The 27477-nt window shown below is 35.2% G+C and overlaps 1 protein-coding gene across 3 annotated transcripts in view; it reads right to left on the reverse strand.

The window, feature by feature from the left end:
- ATP11A (ATPase phospholipid transporting 11A) overlaps window positions 1-27477 on the reverse strand; it is a 117973-nt gene that overhangs the window by 23500 nt on the left and 66996 nt on the right. For all 3 annotated transcript variants that reach the window (XM_059493690.1, XM_059493689.1, XM_059493691.1), the window contains exons 3-22: window positions 26824-26913; window positions 25613-25693; window positions 24011-24118; window positions 21061-21189; window positions 20444-20547; window positions 17746-17796; window positions 16223-16287; window positions 15758-15839; window positions 14355-14505; window positions 12973-13170; window positions 10403-10576; window positions 8861-9024; window positions 8505-8576; window positions 6934-7007; window positions 6591-6694; window positions 4735-4916; window positions 4000-4251; window positions 1962-2136; window positions 654-756; window positions 257-402 (exon numbers count right to left, since the gene is read on the reverse strand). In XM_059493690.1, coding sequence (XP_059349673.1) covers window positions 257-402; window positions 654-756; window positions 1962-2136; window positions 4000-4251; window positions 4735-4916; window positions 6591-6694; window positions 6934-7007; window positions 8505-8576; window positions 8861-9024; window positions 10403-10576; window positions 12973-13170; window positions 14355-14505; window positions 15758-15839; window positions 16223-16287; window positions 17746-17796; window positions 20444-20547; window positions 21061-21189; window positions 24011-24118; window positions 25613-25693; window positions 26824-26913 — 2505 coding nt within the window. The remainder of the gene's footprint in view (window positions 1-256; window positions 403-653; window positions 757-1961; window positions 2137-3999; window positions 4252-4734; window positions 4917-6590; window positions 6695-6933; window positions 7008-8504; window positions 8577-8860; window positions 9025-10402; window positions 10577-12972; window positions 13171-14354; window positions 14506-15757; window positions 15840-16222; window positions 16288-17745; window positions 17797-20443; window positions 20548-21060; window positions 21190-24010; window positions 24119-25612; window positions 25694-26823; window positions 26914-27477) is intronic.

Below are 27477 nucleotides of genomic sequence, written 5' to 3' on the forward strand. Positions count from 1 at the left end.
CAGGATATGAAAAAATAATTTAAGAATTTTGGTTTTAAATGTAACATCAATTATAGAATCTATCTATATAAAAGCTATTTCACTTCATGTTCAGAATAAAACCAATAATCCCACTTCAGCACTGCATCTGGTATTCAAGAAAATCTCTTTATGGAATTGTTGCTGGTTTGTACCATTAGCTGGAAAAACTGTATATAGTCAGATATTACCATTTAAGTTTTTGAGGTTTATGTAATTGGAATAAGCATTCTCCTACCTTATAAAAGAAGTATTGCACAAGTTCAGATATCCTAATGTAATAAAAATGCCCATGAACAAGCAACATTTTTTTCAAATGTTTAAATTTAGGTATTGCATAGTCACTGTTTCTTGCTGCTTGACGACCTTCTTTGCCAATGACTCCTTTAAAAAACAAAAAAGAGGTGAAGCTATTTAATAAATAAAGAACTATTAAAAAGATACAATAAATTGCAAAATTATATAATAATTGTATGGTACTGATGTAATGGGAGATCATGACTATATCTCATACAATTCCTAGGAAAAATGCATGAAAAGTTGTCTATAACACAAGCTGATTCTTTGAGATTGCCTATTTTAAGAAATATATGGGTTTTGTCATTTCACTTGAAATAATATACTAGCAGTCTTACCTATACCAACATGTGCTTCTAGAATCATACTGACATCATTGGCTCCATCACCAATTGCTAATGTGATAGGACGTTCTTTTGATAACTTAATCAACTTTACAATCTGGAAAAAAAATAGTGTTAGAAATTCTCCTCTATAATGGTTTGCTTATTTTGCGTAAGTATAACATTTTTAAAAATTTACCAAAACTGTTTAATAAGAAATTCTCTGAAGGAACACAAAAGCAATATTACTCAATGCAATAGCTGGGCATAAAGATCACCATTTCTTCATGTTACAAAGTATTCGTTCCCAACATTTTTTAAATACTTCCAAAATACTTTGAGAGAGATGGGACAGGACAAAGGAAGAGCCAAAGAATGGAAGATGTTGTTGAGATTGCTTAATGTTGTGTCAGTGCATCAATAAATTAAGAGGGTTCCAGAGACAGAGTGCATCATTTCAAACAAATCCTGAAATGAAAGCTAAAAACTTCTCTTTCTCATCTGTGTTGAATTTTTTTCTTACATTTAAGAAAATATATTGGACTCTGTATACAAAAATTTGACTCCAAATCTCTCCATTACAAGTTATCACCTCTGTAAATTTGGTACCAAGTAAGATGCAACTAAAAACTTCTACAAACCTCCAGATAGTTATAGTGCTGGCTAAATACATCTGTTAACGTGAATAAGGGTTACATATGCTGTACCTGCACACTGAGAAAAAGATATGACAAACTGAGAGAAAAAAGGAATGCATATTCCAGTACTTCTTTCCTTTAAAAGTTCTTCAGCTATCTTGAGAGGTTTCAGTAATGGAAGGATATATTTTTACTTGAAACAAACAACAAATGCAATTTTCAGGTATACTTAAACATGGTAATGCACACACTTTTTGTCTGGATTCCTCTTGACTTTCCACTTAGGTTAAAAACAGAGAAAAAATATCATTCTGTAGTAATAAATAACACTGGTTCTTATAGTGTCAAAAGAGTAGACCATACAAAGATTGCTAGGTTAAAAAGAGAGCAGTTAGTTCATTTATTAAATATGTTCATATTAGCATATACCAACCATAAATTTGAATAATATGTAGCTAAATCAAATTCAGATGCACAGCTGGGTGCTGTTTTAGCAATACCATTATCTTAATTGCTTGCCAGCAGAAATTCTCCTCTCTGTTTTTTTTTTAACATTTTTCCATTTTAGAAGATACAAAAATGAATGGCAGCATCTTAAGTTATCATAGTAAGCCATACAGTGTATTAACCTTCAGAATTTTCATATGTGCATCACTAACAAGCAATTATGAAACTAAACACAAACCTGTGCTTTTTGCAGAGGTGCCATTCGACAGCATAACACTGCAGTGCAGTTCCTGCAAATATTAAGAAAGATCTCTCTGTAGTTACCAGAGCTCCCATCGTATCTTGGTTTCATTATTAATGATAATGCTGCTCCATCAATAATTAAACCATAATCTTGAGTATCAGCAGAGAGTCTGTTCAGGAATAAAATATAAACTACGTGTCACTATAAAATTCTCAGACACATTTAAAATCTGGCAATAAGAATTATGTGAAAATCAATTAATGAAAAAATAATGAGTATAGAATACCACAAAGTTAACACATTTCTAAAGGAAATTCCTTGTATAAGACTGATATTTTCAACATCTTAAAATTCTGGATTATGCTGAAAATACTCAGTGCTTCACCAGTTTGAATGCATAAATCTGATACCTCAGTGACTTGACCAGTGAGTATAAGTGTATAATAAATGACTTTTCAGTTTGGTTTGAAAAGGTTCCACGAACTGCAGTGAGGTAAACCAAGCTGCAGGAATAAAGTTAATTTTGCAGCACACTCCATAACACAGAGGAAAAATAAGTTAAAGGGAAAGGCTTTTGGTACTCTGATGAGGAAATATTTTTTGTTTACAGAAGTAAATCATGCCTTGAAGGAAATGCCTAAAAGAAACCTGTTGGCCCAGATGGATAAAGCCACTGTCTACATCTAGAGTATGGATATTTTGCCTTTAGAGTAGTGGCTAAGTCAAATACAAGTTTACTTTTATTTGTAATACTAAATTAATTATTTATGTTTCCTACAATATTACAATATATTCTTACCCATAAAAATCTATTAGCAGTATGCCTGTAGTTATTTGAGCATTGCTAGAAGTGTAACCAGAGTCACAGGAAGCAGTTTATTTACTACTTCATCATATACTGAACAATGGGGAAGATAAGATGGTCTGAACTGCAAGAACCATTTTCTGTGGCATCCAGACAAGTTATTTCAGAGCACCCTTGCATCTGCCTGCAGTACACAGCAGCCTCAGGCTCCAGGTCAACAGTGAATGTTGTATAAAAGAGTTTACTTTTACTCTCTTTTCAGTGTTCCAAGGTTATACGCTACTGTGCATGGGATTTCAACAACCATGGTTTCACCAACACCAGTGTTTGTGAGAAAAACACATATTTATTATTATGTATTTTAGGCATCTCCATCTTTTTCTACTAGAACAGAAGATATTTTTGACAAGTAAGAAAAAATTCTGTAAACTACATTTAATAACAGTTCCCAGATATTTTCACCACTTTGCTACCGTTGGCACAAATAGGGCAATGCCATTGGGGTACAATGATATCAAATAAAAAGGTATCATTATAAATTTCAAGCAATGTACTGAATGTTTAGTGTATCACAGTGAAATATTTTTAGCCTGAATTTGAACATATATAAGTAGAATCCTGCTTTTATTATTTTAGTACTATTCTCTAGCTCTGGAGATAGAGGCAAAAAAAAAAAAAATCCAAAGAACTTTAACATGTAGAATTTGGCATTGCACAAAAAGTGAAACAAACATGTTTGATCACACCTTGTAAGACCTGTGGTACTTAAACAAAATGGTACAGATGACATGGATGAAAATTATTTATTTAACTGAATATACAAATGTTCTTGATTAGATCAATGGGGTATAAATTGTAAGGAGAGCTAAGAAAAATTACCTGGTCTAGAGATTTAAGCTGCAAGGCTATGAGTTCTAGAAAATCTCTGCTAAAATAGTAACACAAATGCTTGTTAACTCATTGCTAATAGTTTTATGGTGGAAAAATTATTACAGTATCAGTTGTGACTTTTAATAGTAAAAGTAGTACCAGAAATGAGATAAAGAACCATGACCGAAACCCTAAATTTATCTAAAGAAGCTTATGCTTAATTGCCATACAATAATTCACACATTAACAACAGAAACTGAAGCATACTGTTGTTCTTAAGGTCATTGGTCATAATTTCATTGCTTGTAAAATGCCCAGAAGCCCACTTCTGGCCTGCAAATCCAACCTTTTCCTTACCCTGAGAAGGTATCCCTGGTTAAGCTGCCATTTTGTCTTATGACAGTTTTGTTTAGGTCAAAAAGCACATCATGTAAACTCTGCTCTTCAATTTTCTTTGTGGTTAGCTCAAGTATTTGTGTATTTCTTCTGAAGAGTTTGCAAGCGTAGCAAGTAGCTGCAGCAGTCTCCATTTTGTCTCCTGTCAGAACCCAAACTTTAATTCCTGCTTTCTGGAGTGCTTCAATAGTGTCAGCAGCTTTTTCTTGTAGCCTGTAAAGTCAATTGACAGCATACATTGATGGATTGCTTGGAAATGAGAAAGGTCTTTATTGAAAGATTTTCATAAACAAACAAAAAGTTTCAACAGAAGTTACCAGATCTAAGAATTTTCCCCAAAGTGGGACTCTAAAAATGTTCAGGGGACTAGTGGGTGTTTTTGAATCTTTTTAAGACGTAAAGATTCTTCCTTCCTTTCCTCAATACCCATTTTGTAGTCCTTCCCTCTGGAACTTTCGCCTATTAACTTGAACCGAGTAAATTATTACTCGGTTCAAATACACTGATTTTTGTACACTTAACTATTATTAGTTGCTCACTAGGTTATAAAGTTACCATGTGTAACTTTAGTAAGGTAAGGGTGTGGAATCAATTAAAATAAGAGATTTCCTAAAAATTCTCTAATGCAGAAAAAGAGTCTTCAATTACTTTGTCATCATCACTGAAGATAAGAAACTAAGAAATAATGAAACTAACCGATCTTCAACAGCTGTAGCACCAAGTAATATAAAATCTGTTTCTATCTGCTCATACACTTCTGCCAATTTCTTATCCCGCTCCTGAAGGGCCAGCTTTGCACCCTGAAGCAGCTCCTGTACATCGCTATATTCTTCTGCTGAGAGCTTCTTATACGCAACACACAACGTTCGCAGTCCCTCCTAAAGAGCGCAATCAAAAGAAACAAAATGTATTTTACAAAACTCTTCTTAAACTTCTTGCTGGTGTTTATGCTGGAGGATTTGAAAAAGGAACATCATGAAGTGACTAAGTATAGACTAGTACAGCATAGTATAGACTAGGATATGGTTCAGCTTAATTCTGCTCTGCTCTAGAAGCAGTTACAACCTGACAGACCAACCTCAATCTCCAGAAGGTAAACAGCTCAGTGATCCAATTGGATATATGAGATTACAAGGGAAGGCAAAGTCAAGCTAAAGGTTTCTTTCTCTATGTGTATAATTAGGCAGGATGAGTCAGAATAAATAATAGTAACCTAAATAGTAGCTCTGCAGAGTCTGATTTTGATGCTGTGCTGCAGCAGATCCACAGACAGGGACCAAACATCACAAAGAGAACTGAAAGCGAAAATCCAACTGTACCATTTCAATCAAGTGAAAACTAAAATTTAGCTGTGGGTGTTGCAGACTGCATCAAACTTCTGGACTGAGTGATGAATAAGAAAGCAAGTATATAGATTGTGTAAGGTGGGGAGAAACACAGTAAGGTCTTGTCTCCTGAGTTATATATTGCTTCTCACAACACCATTTAACTGGCACTTCAGCTTCCTTAACTTTAATTCATCAGTAAGTCTTTGTATAGTTACTTATTACCAAACCAAGAAGGACAATTATTAAAATATCTCCCTGCCTCTTGAAATTTATAAAAGCAGGTGCCAGATATTTTCTTTGAGAGGCTTCTGTATGTAGGAGCCAGTCCTATTTCCAATTATGCAAGATGAATAAATAGGTGCTGGTCCGGATTTCTTTCTTGACACTGAATGGATATTATATGTAAATACTTTTCAATTTCATTAGCCTCTTTTACTTGTTATTATCAGACAGCTGTCCCATAAAATGAAGCTTAGTAAAGCACTTTGAGAGCTTTTTGCTTCAAAACAAAAGCAGGTGACACTGTAGCGTTTTTTTTTTTTCACATATCTGTAATAATACTTTGTTTTCAGTTTGAGCACTGGATGCCAGCAAATTATATTCTATGTAAGATTGGCAGTTGTCCTGCATTGCAATGAGTTCTGCATATTTTTAGATACAACAAAATTCCTTACTTGACCCTCCAAATACTACTTTCAGGTAAAACCAAGTTCTAAATTTCTTTTGAAGATGATCAGCCAGTTCATAGCTGATTTTTAGCAAGCAAAAATGTAAGATATTGATGATCACTCCACTGTCTCAGAGCTTGTAAAGCAATCAAAGGCAGCAAATCACAGTTGCTAAGGCTGGGGGCTGAAACTAGCAATAGTTTTTACAGAGATTTACTGTTTTTCACTTCTCGTCTATCCAAAAATTAATTCAAACCACATTTGTGAAATTGCCATACTAACGAGCTAACTGATGACCTCTGGTTTATCATACAGTTGGGCATATCTAATGTATTCATATTGCACCACAACTGACATTTGGAAGATGAGCTAGAGGACAGATGCAAATAAGGGAGTTACACAGACTGCTAGCCACAAAGCCTGAGTGAACCTTGGCATAGAATATCCTTGGTGCCTGTAAAAACAAATCTGTTAGCAAAAAATGCAGGAGGTCAGAACACTTAATTTCTTTTGGACACTGATATCATGTGAACAGATCAATAAAATGGAATCTTACCACTGCATTGCGTTGTACTCGGGATCGTACTTGGTCAATTTTACCTTCTTTAACCCTAGGAAATATGGAGGAATCTGCTCCCTTACAAAACAGAAATATATCACCTAAAAGAGACAGCATATGGAATTCAAAATGACCAAATATACTTTCTTCAAAAAACTTCCAAATTAATAAGTCTTCAAAATGTTTTCTTCCAACTTTTTGGTAGCATTGTACTCATGCTAGTACCTGGTCCCTTATTTTATAAAGAAGGGCATACAGACTGTGTTTAATGCTTAACTCTGATAAATCTGAAACAAATTCAAGTGAGACAAAAAAATCAAACAGAATGTGACAGCCCTACCTGTTGGAGATCTAACAATTACACTCATTCGCCGTCTCACAGAGTCAAAACTGAAAACCTCCAATAATTCAAACCTGAAACAGAAACAGAACTATTTTTTACACAACTCTATTTTTCCTGATTCCTAAAGTGGTTATTATGACTTCAAGCACATAAATTAAACATTTCTTCTAACATGGAAGATTATGTTGAGTACCATGGAATATGAAACTAGTAAGAATGAAACAGCAGGTTGCAAACAGTAAGTAAGGAAAGCCCTCAGCTCCTAGTTACTTGAAACAGAACTTGTGATGTCCCTAAGTATTGTCAGATGTACAGTCACTCTAATTTAAGTACAAGACTAGAAACCTTGCAGCAGAGCACTGTACTGATTATGAAGTATGTTTCTACGTATAATACTTGGACATAGCCTTAGAACTTGAAGTGCATGCTTACACCCAAATCTTTATTTTATATTTTTCTATATTTTATTATTCCTAATCTCCCTAAAGTGCTGACCTAATTCCATAATCTTGCTCAAATGTTTAAAGATAATTTATTGAAGTGAAAAGAAAAATATTTCTTTTTACTGGTTTTATACTTGCCATTATTTATATTATTTAATTTTATCACCTGTTCCTTTCCTTTTTAAGAGGAAAAATGAACACAAGCTCCTGCTGCATTGTTTTAGTTTAATCAATTTACTTCTATCCTCTACTCTCTTATCTATTTCTCCTAACTTAAGAGAGCCTCCCTTTTCCAGAGCAAACATAAACAATCCAATCATTAATCCCAACTTTTTCAGCATTTGTCTCTGTCCAAATCTGCATGTTTAATTAAATCCCTCAGTCCTAAGTCCTTTTAACACCCTAGAACTCAGACCTGTGCAGAGCTACATCAGGCCTATGTCTACAAACTGTGATGCATTTGGGAGAAAACTCTCAATGATTACAGTGATTTCTTCTGAGTCACCAAATGATACTGACTCCAGTTCTTATGAGCTGAGCCTAAAAAGTCTCCATATTATCCTAAAAGGAGGTGAAGGCAACACCAGGGTTCCTATATTTGTGTCCAAGAGTTCCTGTACAGTTAGCAGAGTACCCAAGCAGGAAGATTTGGATATACCAGAGACAACCAGCAGACATCTAGAGATGTGTAAGGTAAATTTTCAAGGATATGCACATACCACAGAACATCTGTACTATTTGATTGTTATTGAAAATTTGACTCATATTTATGTTCCACTAAATTTATTCCACAGATATTACCCTCCTGTAAATTCCATGGATCATCTGTGAACAGCAAATTGGGTACACAGCATTTTCTATTAAGAATATACAAAACCATCAGGAACTATTAGCTTAGATCATGAATCTCACACAACACCCTCACTGTCATATCAATATTTTATACTGCATATAATGTCAAAAAAGTGAAGGTAATTAAAATTACTAGATTTTCTTAATTTTTCTACTAAAATGCACGGTTCTTGGCTTTCCTGACTTAGAAATTCATCTGTAAGGAAACAATGGCTTATTAAATGCTTCAACAAAAACTCATCAGTCTATTTTGTTATCTTTTTAACCACTCACTTTTCTATGTTATTTTCCCGATTTAAGATCTCCATGTAATTTTCTTTCAGCCTTAGAAAGGTGTAACCAAGTCTGTAAAATGAAACACAGAATAAGAGAATGAATGTAATAAATATATAATTATCCAGTTTAAGCATTGTCATAAGGATTTAAGACTAAGTCCACAACAAACCAACACCAAAATCCCAAACTGTTTTTAGTTGATTTTAGGCTAGAAGTATTAATGAATTCATGTTGAGAAAACAAGCAGCCGTAGATTGGTGTTCGTTATTATGATTTTTGTTCTGAAAACAAATTTGAGATTCAGTGATTACATCTGTAGTTTAGAAAAATATAATACCTACGTACACACATACCTCTGTATTCCTTCAACTAAAGCAACTTCGTCAGGTGATGATGATATATATACACAGGGTTTTCTTGGTACCTCGTCTTTCTCCAAACCATCTACGCTATCATCATCCTTTACCTGAACAGTGTGGCAGAGACAAAGAGCTCGGAAAAATAGTTCCTCTCTCTCCTGAGAAATAAAAGGAACGGCTGTCATTATGGTTATCGCTTGAAAACTCTTCTTTCTCTTCTTTTTGTAGGTGATCCATATCACTGATTACTCCTGATTATTAATCAGACAAAGGCAGGCTCCTTGAGGGGGAGCCAGGTCTTTCCCTGTGGTAACCACACACTTGTGTCACAGCTGTTTGTACCCTTAGTATTTCCATACCAGTCAAGCTAATGATGCAAAAAACCCCGAGCATGCATCTTCCACCGCCTCTGAATGCCTATATGTAGCTGAAGGTGTTTTTTCTTTACTTTTGCTTAAACTTTAACAACTTGTATTGATTATATACCAGTCAAGGTATCATTTAGAACTCCTGAGCTCACACAGAAGGATGTAGTACCTGGAGCACAGGTCTTAGCAGGGCTTACAGATTTCAAGTTCTTGAGCAGCTTGAACAACCTTCAGAACTAAATAAATTACTGAAGTGCACATACTTGGGCAGTCAAACACTTCTTACAAAATTTCAGATAGTAGCTGGCACCAGAAAGCGATTTCTGTTTCATGGATACCTGTGTGTGTTTTATTTTTATCTTTTTGCCTGAAACCTATTCTTCTGTGCTGTTAAATACAAACTGACTGTGACGTTGTGATTCCAAGATGAATACTCACCATACCTCGGGACCACATTCTGAGGGCCATGGGTGAGAGACATGAGGCTGCTGACTTACACCAACATATTTTAAGAGACCTCATTTTGTCACAGTGAAGGGTATGATATGAAGTGAGTGTGACTATGATACTGTACTGATGTAATAAAAAATACATTGTACTTTGGCTGTGATTATCCTGCCCATATACACCCTGTTCACCTGTTGACACATGAAGACTCCCGAACTTCCAACTAATTTTCAACTTTCAACACAGCAAATAACCACAATACATACATGCTGTAAGTAGCACACTTCAGATGTGGCTAGATTAAGTCACATTTTAAAGTAATTTAATTCGATCATAAACCATTCTCTGGCCACATTTTCACTCAGTGATGACTTAATAAGTGATTGCACAAAGCCCCCATTTTCCCCTTCGAGGATTTTCCTGTCTTGCTTTCTCTGTTGTAGCTAAGGTTAAATGGAAACCAGTTACCTGTGGCTGTAGCTATTAACTAGAGAAAGCTCTATTTAGGTTTTGACTCAGCTTCACAACTGCATTAAAATAAGAACCCTCCCATTAAGTCTTTAAATCTTACTCTTAACTAGGAAATTGAAATGTCTATGCAGTTATCTACTTTGATTAGTAAAATTCAAGAATGTTGGATTTCTAACATTCCCTTCATCAGTACAGTTCAATTTTCATGTTTCATTGTAAAAAACCAGGAACATATAGAGAGTTATCATACCTTTCCATTACTTCCTGGAGATGAATCAATCATATCAATGCCTGTACAATCATGGAGGATTTGGCCATTGCAGATAACGTGTGGTACATAAACATGCCCTTCAATGCAACATTCTACAAATTCCATATTGTTCTCAGTTAGTGTTCCTGTTTTATCTGTGAAGACGTACTCAATCTGCAAACAAGCACAAAATAAAAATCGCAGGAATGTGAACAGAATTTTCCAACATCTCTGAACAAAACTGAGTTTATTACTGGGCTACACCTTTCTTTGAAAATCTTTATGGCCCTTCAGAAAAGGAAGACAACAATTTCTTTTGGCAGTTATCTTCATAGAAATATAGGCCCTGAAAGATTTTCTCCTGTAAGAGTAACAAACAATGCTATCTTTTGCCTCATAACGGATGTAAATGATGTTTTTAACCTACTTCCACTCTTCTCTCTAGGTCCTTTTTAGTTTTTAATGTCTTTCTCGCTGCAAGACAGGTATTTATAGAAACAAAATGCATACAAATTTCATTTCCCAGGGATTATTATTTAATGCACATGCCTGGATGTGGATCAGTTACTGTCAGAACAGTCTCTAGGGTAGTATCAGAATTCCCCACTACAATTATGTTAGCTTAAATCAGGATTGTGGACACATACTGTTATACACCTGGGCACTGTAATTGCCCTGGAAACACTCATTTTGTCTCATTATTTAATTTTTTATTAACTTTATCTTTTACAATGAGCCCCAGTGCTTAAGTCTAGCAATATTAAAACTAAAACCAAAATCTGCACTATCAACTAGAAGAACTAGATTGGCTCAATTTTGGATCCTGGATGTAGGTATTGCATACCTACTGCATGTCACATTTGATAAACTAAAAAATGAACTAAGGTAAGGAACTAAGCACTGAAAATAAGGCTATTACTTAGAATTCATCAGATTGTTTATCAAACTTCACCATTTATGCAATGCACCGAGCAAACTAAAAACCAAATAAATTTTTGCTCTCTCTTCAAAACCATCATTAATTATGCACACTTTCCACTGAGACAGACTTTTATAATATGCACTAATCCGAAAAGACAAATGCCAAATTTTACAATGGCTTTTTATCTGTAGACAAATTTCCCGCAATTAAACTTTTTTCTGAGTGGACAGGATTTATATGGATTTTTTTCACCTCAACCCCTACATTCAGTTTCATCATTAAATTTACAAATTGCTATCAATCAAGTCATTCAGTGTGTTGCTTTGTCACAGTGTTTCCTCGTGTTCAGACAGATCCTCCAGTTTCAGGTTGGGCCCACTGCCTCTGGTCACCACTGAGAAAATCCTGGCTCCATCCTCTTAGTACCCTCCTGTTCAGGTATTTGTATACATTGGTAAGATCTTCTCTGAACCTCCTTTCCTCCAGGCTGGACAGTCCCAGCTCTCTCTACCTGTCTTTGCATGAGCCATGGAAAGTCCAGTCCCTTGTCTGTCTTTGTGGCCCTTCACTAGGCTCCCTCCAGTATGCTCATGTGTCAGTACTGGGGAGCCCAGAGCTGGACATGGCACTCCAGGTGAGCCCTGGAGAGGGGATCATTGCCTCCCCTGACCTGCTGGCAACACTTTGCGTAATGCAGCTCATGATACCCTGGCCCTCTCTGCCACAGAGACACACTGCTGGCTCATGCTGAACTTGATTTCCACCAGGACACGCCGGTCCTTTCCTGCAAAGCTGCTTTCCAGCTGGATGGCCCCCAGTCACCCAACTCATTCATGATCAGGATGGGAGCCATACTGACCCCAGTGTACACTGCTAGATGCTGGCCTCCCGCTGTGCACCCCTCTGAGCCTGGCTGTTCACCCCCTGCTCAATCCACCTCGCTGTCTGCTCATCCAGGCTGTAATTCAGCAGATCCTCTTTGAGGATCTCATTGGAGGCAATGTCAATTGTCTGCCATAATAATGAAATACCTGGTACCACCCTTAATCCAAGTAGATATGTATCCTTAAAACCTTTATTACCTGTTTAACTAGAAAGAAATACAACATCTTATTTATTTATTTGAAAAACTTATGAAAGTATTTTTAACTGAGATCTTAAATATCTTCTCAAACAAAATTTATCTGTATCTGTCTCAAGGTGATGATTTTCTTAAGACAGAGCAGGATTTCCTTTCAAAAATGAGGCTGCCCATTGAACGTTTTAATGGATGAAACTTGTGTCTGGAGATGCAGTGTCAGTCTAGTCCGACAAAAAGGGATTTTTTTTTTTTTGCATCTAACTTTTAATCTAAGGAAGCTAGATCCTTATATAATTTCCTTCTATAATCAATGGAGAAGAAGTGTTTATTCCTTAATACTATAGTAATACTGATTGAATTTCACTGACTGGATGAGAAATCAGAATTTTTGATTCTGAAAACAAAAATATCTCAGATTTTATTTTTAAAATTAATCAGCACTAAAGAAAATACATGTAGCTCCAAAAAAACTCAAAACAAAACTAAAAAACCTTGAAGTAGCAATTTTAAAATAAAAAATTACAAGAGAAGCAGTTGAAAAAACAAGTATAATTCAATGAAATTTACCTGTCCCAACTCTTCATTGAGGTCAGAAGTGTTCACCAGTGGTCCTTCACCTGTACCCTCATCAAACATTTCCTCATCCCATGCAAGGAAATAAGAACCAAGAAATTTCTGCATTTCCACAGTGACATACATGGAGACAGGAATAATGTAGTTGAAAAGAACCATGAATGCAAGGAAATCTGTAAAAGCTTGAAGAAACTGACAAAGAAACAAGATGGAAATATTGATTTTTCATGTACCATTAAACACCGCAAGATTACTACACGTATTTACAAATCAGTTTTTTCAAATAACTGTTGAACAATAAGCAATGTCTTTCATAGCTCGCAGTTCAGCACAGGATGCAAACCTTCATGATTTATAACATCACAACTGGCATGCAATAGAGCTTTTTCTTTGAAATTTGCATTTTTCTTTACAGATATACAGATGTAGAATGCCATAACATAGCATTATTGTAAAGTTCTAGAGCAACTAATGAGCATGGTGAAGACTTTTTGGGAAACATTAACACGTACATTAAAAAATTACAAAAAAAAATCATAGTTCCATAGCAACTCCTTCAAGGATTATCAAATTACATAACTTTCAGGCAGCATTTCATAAATAAATAAAGGGTTTCCTTTCCCTCTCTCAACACAAGCAGAATGTATGCACATAACCTGGCTCAATTTTTCAGTGGTGGAAACTTGGTGGAACTACAGTCAACCTGCTGAGCAAGCTGAGACATTGCTACTGGTGCTAACAAGAACTCTAGGAAGCCTGCCTAGCATGTGCCCCTCATGCATTTAGGGTAAGTAAGCAAATTTTCCCCTAATCTGACTGGGAGGATTTAGTGAAATAAATATTGTGCTTTCTGTAGGGCAAGGTTCAGCTCACTGCTTGCGATCCTCTGGGAGTCCATTCAGGACAATGTCCTTGTTCCTGTAAGAACACCTGGCACTGGTGACTGAAGCTCTCTGATGCTTTGAGTCACCAATAATATGAAACTAAACTTATGAGGAGCATTTTTATGGAGATTCCCACAGTGGATTATTTTGACCATGTCTCTTACAGAACTGCCAATAGCTGTGGGATTCCTTCTAGTCCCTGTATTTCTCAGTGAAAGGTCAATTCTTTAGTAATTTATATAAATAACAGGCAGTTCCAAAACAGTTTCATGAAGCTTTTTATATTAAATTAGAGATTTTCTCATCCGTTAAATTCACATATACAACTTAAGGGAAAAAATTTAACATACAAGCTTTCTACAAGTACACTACCACCACTGTCAGCAAAAAAGCATGACTGGTAAGTTAGCAGGCTGTACATACTTTTCAGTAGAATCTCTATTAATTAAGGATTTTGGGAAACTTTCTTGGTATTATCATTTATTTCCATACCAAATTTCTTTTCTTTTCAGGCTCTGTTTTCTGATTGTACCATGGCTGATCACGAAATGGGTCACTCTGCCAGGCATACTTCAGAACAGTATTTATTACTGCTTTACTGACGAGAATACCGAGGTATACAACAAGAAATACATTCATTGATCTAAAAAAAAAGGGCAAAATAAGAACCCCATTAGCATATAAACGACAGAGTTTATTAGAAAATGTTATACTCAGTCTGTTATACATCCTTCTAATATTTGCTGCAAGTCTAACAATGCTAAGATGTTAAATAACTCTTCCAAAGTACCTTTCCAAAGAAGAACAATATTACTGCATTAAAATTTACAACCACAGTATTTCCTATTTTTTCTATTTTTCCGTTCTTATAGTTGTTTCCAAAATGTGTGTGACAAATTACCAAAACTAGTATATTACTCAAAACAACAGCACAGATAGAATCATAACAGAACAACTGGCCTTGAATCTGCAGACCTTTTCGTGCCACTTCGTTGAATCATTCTAAGATCACTCACATAAGTACTTTTATAGAAATAAAAAAACTAAAAAAGAACATTTTGCTACGCAGCTTTAATGTTTTAACTCTAGGCAGATCTAAAAAAAGAGCAAGAACACTTTGCATTTAAGATTATATTTTCATTAATGATGGGCATGAACTAAAAGCCATGGGTTGTACACCAATACCAATAGAAAGAGACACGACACCATTGCTCAGTCACTGTGTAAGAGAAAGGCTGTCAGCTGGTCAGTACATCTTGCCTCAACCAATGACATCTTGTTTCTCACAAGGCTGGACACCTTACTCAGAGCTGATGATTTCAGATAGAGTAGGAATAGAAAATAGTAAGCAATCAATGTCAGCTCACTCCTTAAGGATAGCATTGTCATACTTTCCCACCATGTTTGTCTGTATGGCACTTGTTAATTTTAGCTAAACCATGGAAAACATGTCATAGACAAGCACTGTTGTGACGTGCATTTAAAAAGTTACTTTTACTGAATTGCAACGAAAAGCATTGAATGCTAGGATAATAAAAAATATAACCTTGGAAAACTGTCAGTACATGTACTCTAAACAGTGAAAGAAAAGCAAACAACAAAAAGTTATAGAACAACAAAACATCATACATTAAACAGCTAAGCATTAGATCAAAATTGCTTTATTTTTTCAACATCTAACAAGAATAATTCGGCATTGAGAACCTCATTTATATGGTGTTATAAGACTTGCATTATAAGTTAAAAAATAGTTAAAAATAAGCAAATTTGAAATCCCTCTACCTCTTTTCTTTCATTTAAATCAATGGAATATACACTTTCAGTGAAAAAAAATCTGATTTGCACCATTTAAACATGCAGCTTTCAAACCCCAAAATAAGTATTACATATTTTACTTCTCTACAGCAGAACGCTTCTGTGATTTTGATTGGTAATTTAATGCCATCTTGGTTTCCATGCCAGTGTAGATAGCAACACCTGAAATTAGACAACTTGTTTTACTAAAGATTGCACAGTGCAGTAACTTCAAAAGAGCACAGTTCATTAGATTATTATACTCTGACATTTTTAAAATTCTTTAGTCTGAAGAAAGAAACCACAGATTTGGATGACAACCCAAAATTAGAAATGGCTTAATTATCTTGGTACATAGAAATTTTAAGCAGCATTTACATCCCATTCCAGTCACAGTTTCCAATTGCTGAAGTATTTCTATGTAACAATATTAAACACCATTAAAAGTTATAAAACAAGTGATGCAATAGAAATCATAAGCTCAGTAGTAACTGTAAGCTTGTAACCTTGTTTGGTGTTTGCTTATTACTTCAGGGCCCATTAAAGTAGTCAACAGAAATATTTACCAAAGATTTTTTCTGTGTTCTTTAAAGTGGCTCCTCTAAGAAGCAGATTTTCAGATCCTAATGGCCTGCAAAAGGTAAGTATTAGAAAATTTAAACATTTCTAGAAATCCATCAGGCCTTAGTGGAAGTTACATAAAACAGGAAATTTGTTTTACTAAAAACCTTTTATTTTCACAAATTACAAGGCATATTTAAATTTTTTAAGTGAAAATTAAAAATAAATGAATATATGCCTAAAATTAAGATCACAATTTCACAATTCAAGTCTTAAACCAATTCACCTAAACCCCATATATGTAGGTACCCAAATAAAGACTCACCATCCTAACTGCACAGTACTTATTTTTAAAAATATTAATTCTATCATTTTTTAGGCTTATATAAACGATAGTGTCCTGTATGTTAGAACTTCTTAAGGACAATACAATCCTCCATTTTACTTGAAATAGCATACAAGATATTTTTGATACTTGCTGTAAACATTTTTCAAAATGCCAATAAATATAGGTAAAATAATTTATTGAAGAGTACTGGAATTAATGTAAGGACTGCAATGAAGTTTAAATAACATTTTGGAACATGATATGTACATAATCATCATATGAGTTCAAAGCCAAGGACTACTTTACAGGCAGACTGCATGCAGAAGTGTTATTCTATCTATACAGCAATAAAAAAAACCAAACCAAGAAGTACATTCGGCATTTTCCAATGTTATTTGAAGTGCACTTGTGGTATGAAACTCCCCCCAAAAATCAAGAAACTCCAAAAAGGTCACAATGCTGATGTAAAACCTGAAACTACTTTCAAGAAACTGGGGGAACAATGTTACATGAATGACCCAGATCAATCGACAGTTTTCATAGCAGACTGAGACAGAAAATAACATATCTAAAGACACACGGAGGATAGCAGGGCACTTAGCCAGCACAGCACTGCCTAACTCCCCACATGCTGGGATCTAGAATATCACCCCAGCAAGCAGCTTTTCTCTCCTATTGCTTTGCCTCTTTGTGACCAGAATCAGAATAAAATCAGGTACAGCAAGTTGGATGTTGTCTCCCTTGAACACACAGCATTATGGACACTTTACACAGAAGTACAAACACACTCAGTAAAATTACAGTAAAAAAAATATTTGACATGGTCAAACCCTTCAAAATTTAAGAAAAATGAAAAACACACGTGATACTATTTATATTGTTTACTGTACTACCAAGATCTCACACTAATGGGGCATTGTTGTACAAGTGCTGTCAACATCCTATCAACATCATTTACAAACTAAATACATTTCAGATAAAATTGAAGTTGAATAAAGACATTAAAATACTAAAGAGAAATATGATTAGAAGACAAAATATCAATTATTTATGAAACAGCAGTCTGGAATTTTCTAAGAGAAAAATATTTTATCATTAAAACATAGCAGCACAATGTTGGTGAACCAAAGGTAATTTTCATTATTGATACTTATTGAACTGTGAAATATTTAAATGTGTAGAAACTCTGGATTTCCCCACCTTGCAATAGGCTCATTCCTATCATGGTAAACATTTATTCGACCAACAAATCTGAAAGGGAAATATACAAGTAGTTTAACAGTACTGCTAATAGATTATTTAAGAAATATTTTCTAGAAAGTATGTATCACAGAGAACACTTTCCAACTGAACAGGCTCCAATTATCCAGAACATGAACAAGAACGTAAGAGATACATATAGATATACACTTAAAACAAGTAAATACAAAAATACATAGAATGGTAACTTGACATAAATTTTGCAAACAAAGAGGTGTAAAAAATAGGGATAAATCTTCTAAGTAGACCCATGAAAAAGAAATAAAAAGTCTTATTCCCTAAACTACCTGAGATAAGTCAGTGCAATTACTACATTTTACAACAGCTAAAGCCTACAGCTAAATTAAAACCAAAGGAAACCAAAGCCTAGAGCCAGTAAGTAATTCTTCCTCATAGTATTTGTCAGTACATTTTATCTGTGTGTGGTGGCTTGACCCTGGATAGCAGCTAAGCACCCATCAGCCTCTAGCTCCTTCCCTCCCCAGCAGGACAGGGAAAAGAACTGGAAGAGCAAAAGTAAGATCTTGACAGTTTAATAAGTGAAGGGAAAAAAACAAGTGACACAAAGGCAACTACTCACCACCTCCCATGAGCCTGCCAATGTCCAGTCAGTCTCCAAGCAACAGCTGCTCTGGGACACTGCCCCCTGGCCCTGGTTCTATTGCTGAGCATGACACTACATGGCACAGACCCTCTGGTCATGGCACAGACCCTCTGGTCAGCTGAGGTCAGCTATCCTGGCTCTGTCCATGCCCAGCCTCTTGCCCACCCCCTATTTTCTGGAGGGGCAAAATGAGGAACAAAAAGCTCGACACTGTAAAAATTTGGCAACAATAGCTAAAACCATGGTGTGCAATTAATGCTGTTTTAGTCTCAGAGCAACAACACTACGCTACTCTGGCTGCTACGACGGGAACTGACTTCATTCCAGCCATAATCAGTACACTGTATTTGCAATACCACTGTCCAAGTGGATAACCTAATGCAAAGGGGATTAAGCTGGACATTAGGGTTCTCAATTGTAGAGGAAACTGTGGGGAGCTGGTGAGCCTGTTACCCCAAAATGGAACCTCTGAGGCTCACAGGAGTGGTAACCTGTCTGCTGAGAGAACATACAACATGGTAGGGCCACATCTGAAGACAGTAATGTACAATTGGTTATGATGCATCATGATACAAAATAACGACATGCCTTTGGAAAAGAAGATTCACCACCGTGTTTTGTTGGGAGGTAAAATTTCAAGTTAGAATCAGCAGATACAAGCTGACTACCAATAAACATTTTCAGTATTTTGTGTCAACAGCTATCCCAAAGAATTTCACCACCTATAACAGCATGAGTTTCAACTTGCAGTCATTCACTTTGAGAGCAAAGTATTTTAAAAAAGGATCAAGGAAGTGATGGACTTGATACTCTGAAGAACCTGTTCTCAAGCAGATTTCTAAACCAGCTTCTTAATCACCAAGATCACAGAAAAGAGATGCCTTCACACCTCAGAAATAAGCAATGTTTTTTCTGCATCTTCCAACAGTATTTGCTGCCAAAAGAGTGCATTTCAGCTTCAGATCATATTGTTTTCTGTGTATTATATTATTTTGGCCATTTTTTACTGTGGTAGAAAAAATAAGTGCTTTCCCAATGGCACAGGACTTCTTGTATTACTATTAAGAAACTTCAAAAGGGGCTTCTCAAGATTTCTCATTAGGCTTAGTGGAATTGTGTACAGTTCTTTTTGTAAAATACTGAGTGTTGTATGACTTTATGCAACTGTAGATATTTTTCTTCATGTTCTGCAATGAAGTGTTTTCCTAATTGTGATGGCTTCATGCTGTCATTAGCCAGTACTTCAAAGCCTGTGGTATGAGGCTCATGGTTAATAACAGCACATGAAAACCTGTATTTCAAATAGTCTTGACAATTTAAATTTTTTGTGGCTGACATCCTTTCAGATCTGATTAGATTGACAGTGGCTTTACTTTGTAATGTGACTGATGAAGTTCTGTACCAGGACTTGAAGTGCTTGTCATTTACTTGCTGTGCATTTGTGCTAGACTGTTACTATTATCTTCAATCTGCAATATCTTTGCAAGAGTCTTTTTAAGCCACTTCAGCATTTTGTGAGTGTAATTTTAGTTAAAACTAGGCAACATAATCTGTAAATCCATTTAACTGGGTACATAAATGACAATACTTCACAATATGCTGAAAGTAAAGGAGCGAGTGCCACAGGCAACTTCTCCATATAGTGGAACACCCTGTTCCTCTGGAGAACCTCAAAATTGTGTGTGACACACAGAGAGGATATGGGTGCCAATATCAAGACCTATAATAAGTATTAGTAAATCTTAACTTCTTCCTTATTTTTGTATTAAAAGAAAAAGAAACTGAAGTTCTAAAATTTTCACTGCATTCCTCAGTGAACTGCTTTGTGCCATTCCCCTTTGGAAATCACTACCCCAGAGCACACCTAGGGAGCTACCTCCACAAAAGGAGTATGAATGGAAGACCTACCTGACTTCAAGCTCACTCTGGGGCTCACTCTAACCAGAGAGATGCAGCCAGTATCCTTTCATTATGATTTTTTATGATTTATTGCTCAGGTACCTTAAATGAAACAGGTAAGAATTATTGTCTTACTTATAAAGGTCAGGCTGAGGTTGTTCACATTCAATGGTAGCATGTAGTGCATCGATTTCCTGTTCATTGTGAAATGCCTTTGTGTCTTGAACAGCATAGTAAGTCTGGAATCAATAAAAACATGTAAATAAAATAAAAAAAGAACAGATACACAAGACATTAATCTGTACATACACTGCAGCTCAGCATGAAATCTACTAACTTATGTAAGAGCTCATAATTCAAATACAAAGCACCTCTAAATGCTCCTGTTTTGGCATCTCCTTACATGGTCTTTTCCAACCTTTTTTTTTTTAATGATTATACAGAAATGTGAAAGTACCTTGCAGTGTATTCATAAATCAGGTCACTATGAAAGCATATAAGTACAAAACATTAGTGTATTACCACTGTAATCTGCATGCCTATACTGGACACAAACAAAATCACAAATTAATGTCTTAGAACTTTTCATAAAATAATATTACTTTAAGAAAAATGAAGTCAGATGGTAGAAACATAAATTACACAAATCAGTGTACCTGCCTACACATATAAGCATGAAGTCATATTGTGGTCTGTGTCAAAAATTAAAAGCAAACTTTGCCTTAGAAAGAAAATGTAGAATATTTAATTACTTTCTGACTGGATTCACCATCCAAACTAGTTGTTGTAACAAAACATGTTCCATCTCCTCTACTACTTGATAGGAATATTAAATCACACGGGAATGTTTCATTTTCTTTTACCATTACAATATCTCCAACCTAAGGAAAAAACACAAGAAAATAAAACATGTATGTAGCAGCCCCAATTTCAGATTTCCTAGATTAACATAAATATTTTGAAAATTCAGCAGTTTTTATTTACACCACCATTTTAACACCAGAGTAAAGAACTACAGAGATATCTCTGGAAAACTGAATTATACCTTGTAGAATTACTGAGATCTACTGTTTCTGGCTTTCCTCTCAGGATAACCATCCTGCTAGTACTGTCTTATTAAGTTTTGCAACATTATTTGAGAGATGGAAGATATTATATTTGTTTTAAGACGAAATGCAACAAAACTGTTTCAAAAACAGCAGGAGATATATGAACTACTCTTAGACACAGATGAAGAAGCATCAGAAAAAGCCAGCAATTTAATCTGCTGCTGAAAACAGGATACATTTTTTAGCAGAATCTTTGACTAGAGGTCCATCCTATTTTTATCCATGTTTAAAGGTGAGCAAAATAATTTTTATTCATGGAAAGATAGGCAACATATTACATCACGTTAGAGTGTTGCAAGAGAACAGCCAACCAATTACAAATTCAAAATATCCATGCAAATCATTGAAGAAAAATTAGTTTTTCTACATTTCTGGAGATTAAACAAGTAGCAAAGACATATTCCATGTTCTAAGAATATCAGGGTTTTAATAAAAATCCCATCAGAAATACATAATTTTTGCAATTTTTCATGTAGGTCAACATCTGTTCAATATACTTTTGTGTTGTAATTTATTATAATAAGAACCAGCTTAATTATTGCTTGTTATATCTTTATAAAGCTAAATTCCACTATCCTTGCAGTTTGCAGGAGTCACTTAATTCCAGTTAAACAAAACAGTCTGATAAAAATCAGCAATAGTAACATCTAAAAATAAAATTTTAGCATTATTATAAAAAATGAGATTTATCTAATTGTAGATATGAAAAAGGCTTTTTTTCCTTAACCAATAGCAATGAAAAATTGCAGATTTTACACATGGCACAAGAGAACACAAACTCTAAGCATATCTGCAACAATCAGGTATGAAATTCTCATTTTCCTCAAACCAAACCAATTAAAAGTACTAGTACATAGCATCTTAATACAATTTAAAAGCTGTTCCAGTATTTGCCAGTATGTCAGCTAAGGATGCAAAGGGGACAGGGACAGTTTCTTTCTGGTGGAAAGTGACAGGACCTGAGGCAGTGGGTCCACCTCGTTCTCACCACGCTGGTGGCTGAGCACTGGAACAGCTGCCCAAGGGAGGCAGTGGGGTCTCCATCCTTGGAGAGACTTGAAACCTGTCTAGAGAGGATCCTGAGCAAACAGCTCTTGGTGGCCCTGCTGGAGCTGGGGGCTGGACCAGAAAACCACCAGTAAAATGAAGTAGAGCCACTGTCAATGCCAACCTCACCCATTCTCTGATTGTGTGAAAAAAACTTCCTTTTTTAGCAATCGTTTTTTTCCTTCTTCATGATGAAGTGTCCTCAGGCTTTAGGTGCAGAGGGGCCTACTTTTTACAACCGAGTCTGTTTTCTCATGTGACATAGATCTGAGAATTTCACCCATTTACAAATAGACACAGGTATCCCTTTCTAGGCAAATGTTTTCAAGGTCTGTCTCTCCTGTCATTCAGTCACTCAATACACACCCTATGAAAGGTAATAAACAGGGGAGAAATTAAGAAAATATGGGTGACATATTAACCACTAAAATTCAAAATCTAGTTGCATGGTACTTGACTATTTTTGTTTGGTATATTTAACTGGTTAGTTAATACACCTGAAATTCTCAAGCATGTGATGTCCTAATTTTTTTTTATTACTAGGAAGTCCCAGGCAGAAGCTATCACACTCAAATGGAAGGTCACAGCAGAAAGGCTGTGAACACTGTTGATACACTTATGCCCAAATACAGCAGAGCAGAAAAAGACATCCAAACAAATATATTTTAAAAAAGAAAATTCCAAACAAATATCTATCAAATTTTCTGAATTCTAAAGAAAATAATGTTAAGAAAATAATGTTAAAAAAACCCAAAAAAACAAGCAGCAAAAATTAATTTCTGAAAACATGCCAAAAGGGGAATGTAGCAGCATTCACAAGGTCAATGGAGAGATTGTGATTTGATGGGTTTTGAGGAAAATATTTAGAATGTGTTTTGTCTGCACATATGCATATATCTCTATACACAGCACTGACTATCACAATCTGACTTAAATAAATTATTAATGTGCATAATAGTAATTATAGCCCATCCCAAAGAGTGTTAAGGCCAGGTCAAATAAGGCTCTGAACAACCTGGTCTAGTGCAAGGTGTCTCTGCCCATGGCAAAGGGATTGGAACTAGGTGATCTTTAAAGTCCCTACCAACCCAAAGCATCCTATGATTCTGCAATAATCACAGTGGACAGAAAATAGAGAAAAGATAAATCATGACAGAAATTCCAAGTTAAAAATGGAAAATAAAAGTAACATTTATGGAAGGGGTTAGTTAATGCCAGTTAAGCAAAATAGCCAGATAAAAAAACAGCAATAGTAGCATCTAAATACAAAATTTTAGAATTATGTTAATAAATGAGATTTATCTAATCTCATTAGGAATTTAATTTTATAATTTTATAAAAATACTAATTAATTTTATAATTTTATAAAAATCTTTTATTCAGAAACATAAAACTAAAAATTAGTATGCAGTAGATCTAATCATTAAATGCAATAAATGCTGCATCATCATAGTACATATCTGCATAACTTGTTTTATGTGTGAAGTGTACAAGAATGGTGAAGTAAAATCTGACTCACAAAACCTGTTAAGTCATAGTTACTTACTCTTAATTTTTGGCTTTGCTTTCTAACCAATTTTCCGTGCTGAATGAAATGAACAGGGCAATGATTTATTGCATTGTCAGCTTTATGTCTCAGCCAATCTTCATAACCCTAGAAAAGAGTGAAATGGAATGATACAGTGATGCACATTTGGCTATAAAGACACAGAATAGCTCTAGCTTGTAAGAAAAATTTTAAGAATTATCCTTGATCACTGTAAGGGAAAAATATTCTCACTAGAATATGAAATTGTGATCCATGTCAGTACCAGAGCTGTGCTGGGTATGTATGAAAAAGAGCATTCATGGTTACAATTAGTCAAACAAACCCATGTATCTCAATAAAGACATCTGCATGAATAAGGGTTTCAAAAGTGTACAACAGTTTCTGGTATTTAAGTGATTATCTCTTGCTCATACTCTCTTGACTCAAGTTAGTGCACAGTACTCATAAAAGCAGTTGTCAAGAAGATGGTAGTGTAGGCAATATATTTTGGAAGAATGGGACTTCATCCTGTAAGATGATAGACATGACATGACAAAAGGTTGTCATATTTGATGACTGTCTTACATTGAAGTCAAACCTTTTAACCCTATATACAATATACAGTTGTGAACAATTTTGTTTCGAGAAATTTTGCAGAGTACCCTATGTTTAGGGCTCAATTACCCTATGAATTTGTGTTTTATACAAGCAGACAAACTAAAGGATAGAGAATCTGCAGCTTTCTATTGAAAAGGTCCTGCCATATGACAAAAATGGGATTGACAAAGTCATCAGTGGTTGAGATGGAAAATACCACTTGTAGTCCACAGTATTTTTAGATCTAACTCTCTTGAGCACATTTGAAAATTCAATGCAGAACAAAAGTACCACTACCTTGGATGCTCTCAAAAATAACCTGAGAATGTATAGAGACTTTATAACTTTAGTGTAATATACTTCCAGGGGTTGGTACAGCTCCTCAAGAAGGTCCCAAAATGTACACAAGTTGTTGGGAAGAAAAATCAAGGAAATACACAGAACTGCAGTACCAGGCACAGCCTGTCATAACCCAGGCTTTGGTAGGTCACTACTAACAGTAACACTTAAAAGTGTAACATTTAAAATCTTAAGAGTGGGAAAGTCACACTAAACTTGCATACTTGCATGTATCACAACTTTTGCTCAACAAGAAGTGCTGAATTTAAGTATAGAATATACTCAATTATGCATAGTTACCCACTGTAAAGAAAGAGAAACAGAACTCTCCATAGCTTCTTTGAAGAATCATTAAGTCTGCATTTAGCATAAAGACTGTGAAGGCACTAAGTTATCTATTAAGGGACAACTGAAATTATCCTCTGTTTTGGGACCATCTGGGGTGGAGTTAACTTTCTTCACAACAGTCCTGTGCTGCTGTGCTTTGTACTTGGGGCTAATCCAGTCTTTTTTACACCCCAGTGTTTTGGCTACCACTGAAGAGTGTCAGCATCAAGGCTTTCTCTTGAACCTTCTCCCAGAGCAGACCAGCAAGCTGTGGTGGGTAAGAGGCTGGGAGGGGGCAATGCTTGGACAGCAAACCCAAACTGACCCAACTCTCTCTTTGGTCCCTACATTACTCACCTGTTTGATGGCTGTGACAGTGATGACAAACAGAAGTGGAAGTCCACTTGTAACTGGACTAGTAGGTGTATCAATAATTAACTGCAACAAAAAGAACAAGTATTTTCTGGTTATATTTTTGTGAATGTTAGCAGTCAATCTTTCAATTAAGATCTTTCAAGCAATTCCCTCAATATGTTAAAAGACATCAAGGAATTTTAATCAAAAAAAAACCCCAGTACTTCAATAAAACTTTAAGAATGTGTACTATACTGGTAAAAATTTGAAAATTGGATTTTATAAGAAGATACAATACTGTAGTTAGGTCACATTAATAGCAGATGTTAATGCCTCGTAAAAATATTTGCCAGCAAGACTTTAGAGAAGTATTAGACTGGAAAGCTGCAGCTTTGGAAGCAAAATTATGGAGCACCATTAGAAATTAGCATGGCACTGGCTTTACATGTTATACAATAGAGCTGTTCTTATGCACACAAAGAATAAATTCTGAAATACTGAGCTAGGGATTCTGCAAATATAAACAAAGAGGCAGAATTCACAGAGGGAGTGCAAATGACAAAATTTAAGTTGTGCTGAGAATCTGCACTGCTTTTTTTCTACAGAACCTGGTCTGCAAAGTAATACAGCTCTTCACTTAGTAAGATTTTTATTTAACACAATAAGTGACTGTGACAGGTTCAGAATTAAGACACCTATAAAGCAGCACACTAGATATTCATGGAACTCATTTCAAAAGCAAGCATTTATGTACCTCCCTAAGCAAGCATCATATCAATACCTATTATAACAGTTCTGACAAGCTTTGATCACAGAACAGTTGGAAAACTGCGATCAAGACATCATTTTGTTATAAAATATAGTATTTTTGCAGAACAAAGAAAACTCTGTCATCAACAGAATTTATAGTAACAGTTTTACTGATCTGGATGTTTATTACAAAATAAAAATTACAGACATTCTTTTCAATTTTTTCAAGACATAGGTCTTGCCGTCCAGCTAGTGCGGCTGTCGAATTCTCTTCAGATTAATTTCACATTGACAACCTGGAAATTAAATAAAACCCCTTTTGTCATATCATCAGTGATTAAAGGCTTTCTAGGTGCAACCATTTACCTCCATGGTCATCAAAATCAGGTAATTTTAAAACTTTTTTCAATTTCTTCCTATTTTAGAAAGAGCACAGTACTTACTGTGAAATGGGGAGCACTTACCTGAACAAGGAAAATGATGAGAAAATAGAAGTTAGCTATTCTTCTGAATTGCTCAAACAAATTTTTTGGTACAAAGTTCCAAAATGTGTACTGAAAACAAATGCACAGATTATGAACGTTTGTGAAGAAAATATTATTCACATTCAATTTTATAATTCACATCTCAAGATAAACTAAAGAAGCAGGAGTGGTTTTGTTAGTTCAATAATTTACTGAATTTTAATCTTAATCAACAATCATGTATTCTTACAATAGGAATGTTTTCCTGAACTGTGATAATCTTTGTATTAGGGATTGTAATAATTTTTCAACTAGCAACAATACTTGTCCAGAGTTAGCTAGTTATGGAATGGTTTATTTCAAGCGGTTAATGGATTTTAAAAGTACCTTAATTTCAAAGAGCACTTTTAATTCACTTTTATGCTGTGTTCATGACTCAAGATAGGTGGCACTCAGAGCTAACTACACAGTAATAGCAAGACAACCAAATAAAAGCTGTCAGCTCTTTTCTTCCTTGGCAGGGACGAAAATACTACTCAAGATAAACTACAGTAGTGAATAAGAGTAAGTGGCTGCATATTTCTGTACTGATCTTACAAATTACCCTAAGTGCTGTAAAATGACATAGAAAACAGTACATAAAGCTGCAAACAG

Source organism: Ammospiza nelsoni, chromosome 2 (assembly GCF_027579445.1).
Source record: "Ammospiza nelsoni isolate bAmmNel1 chromosome 2, bAmmNel1.pri, whole genome shotgun sequence".
NCBI classification, from domain to species: domain Eukaryota; kingdom Metazoa; phylum Chordata; class Aves; order Passeriformes; family Passerellidae; genus Ammospiza; species Ammospiza nelsoni.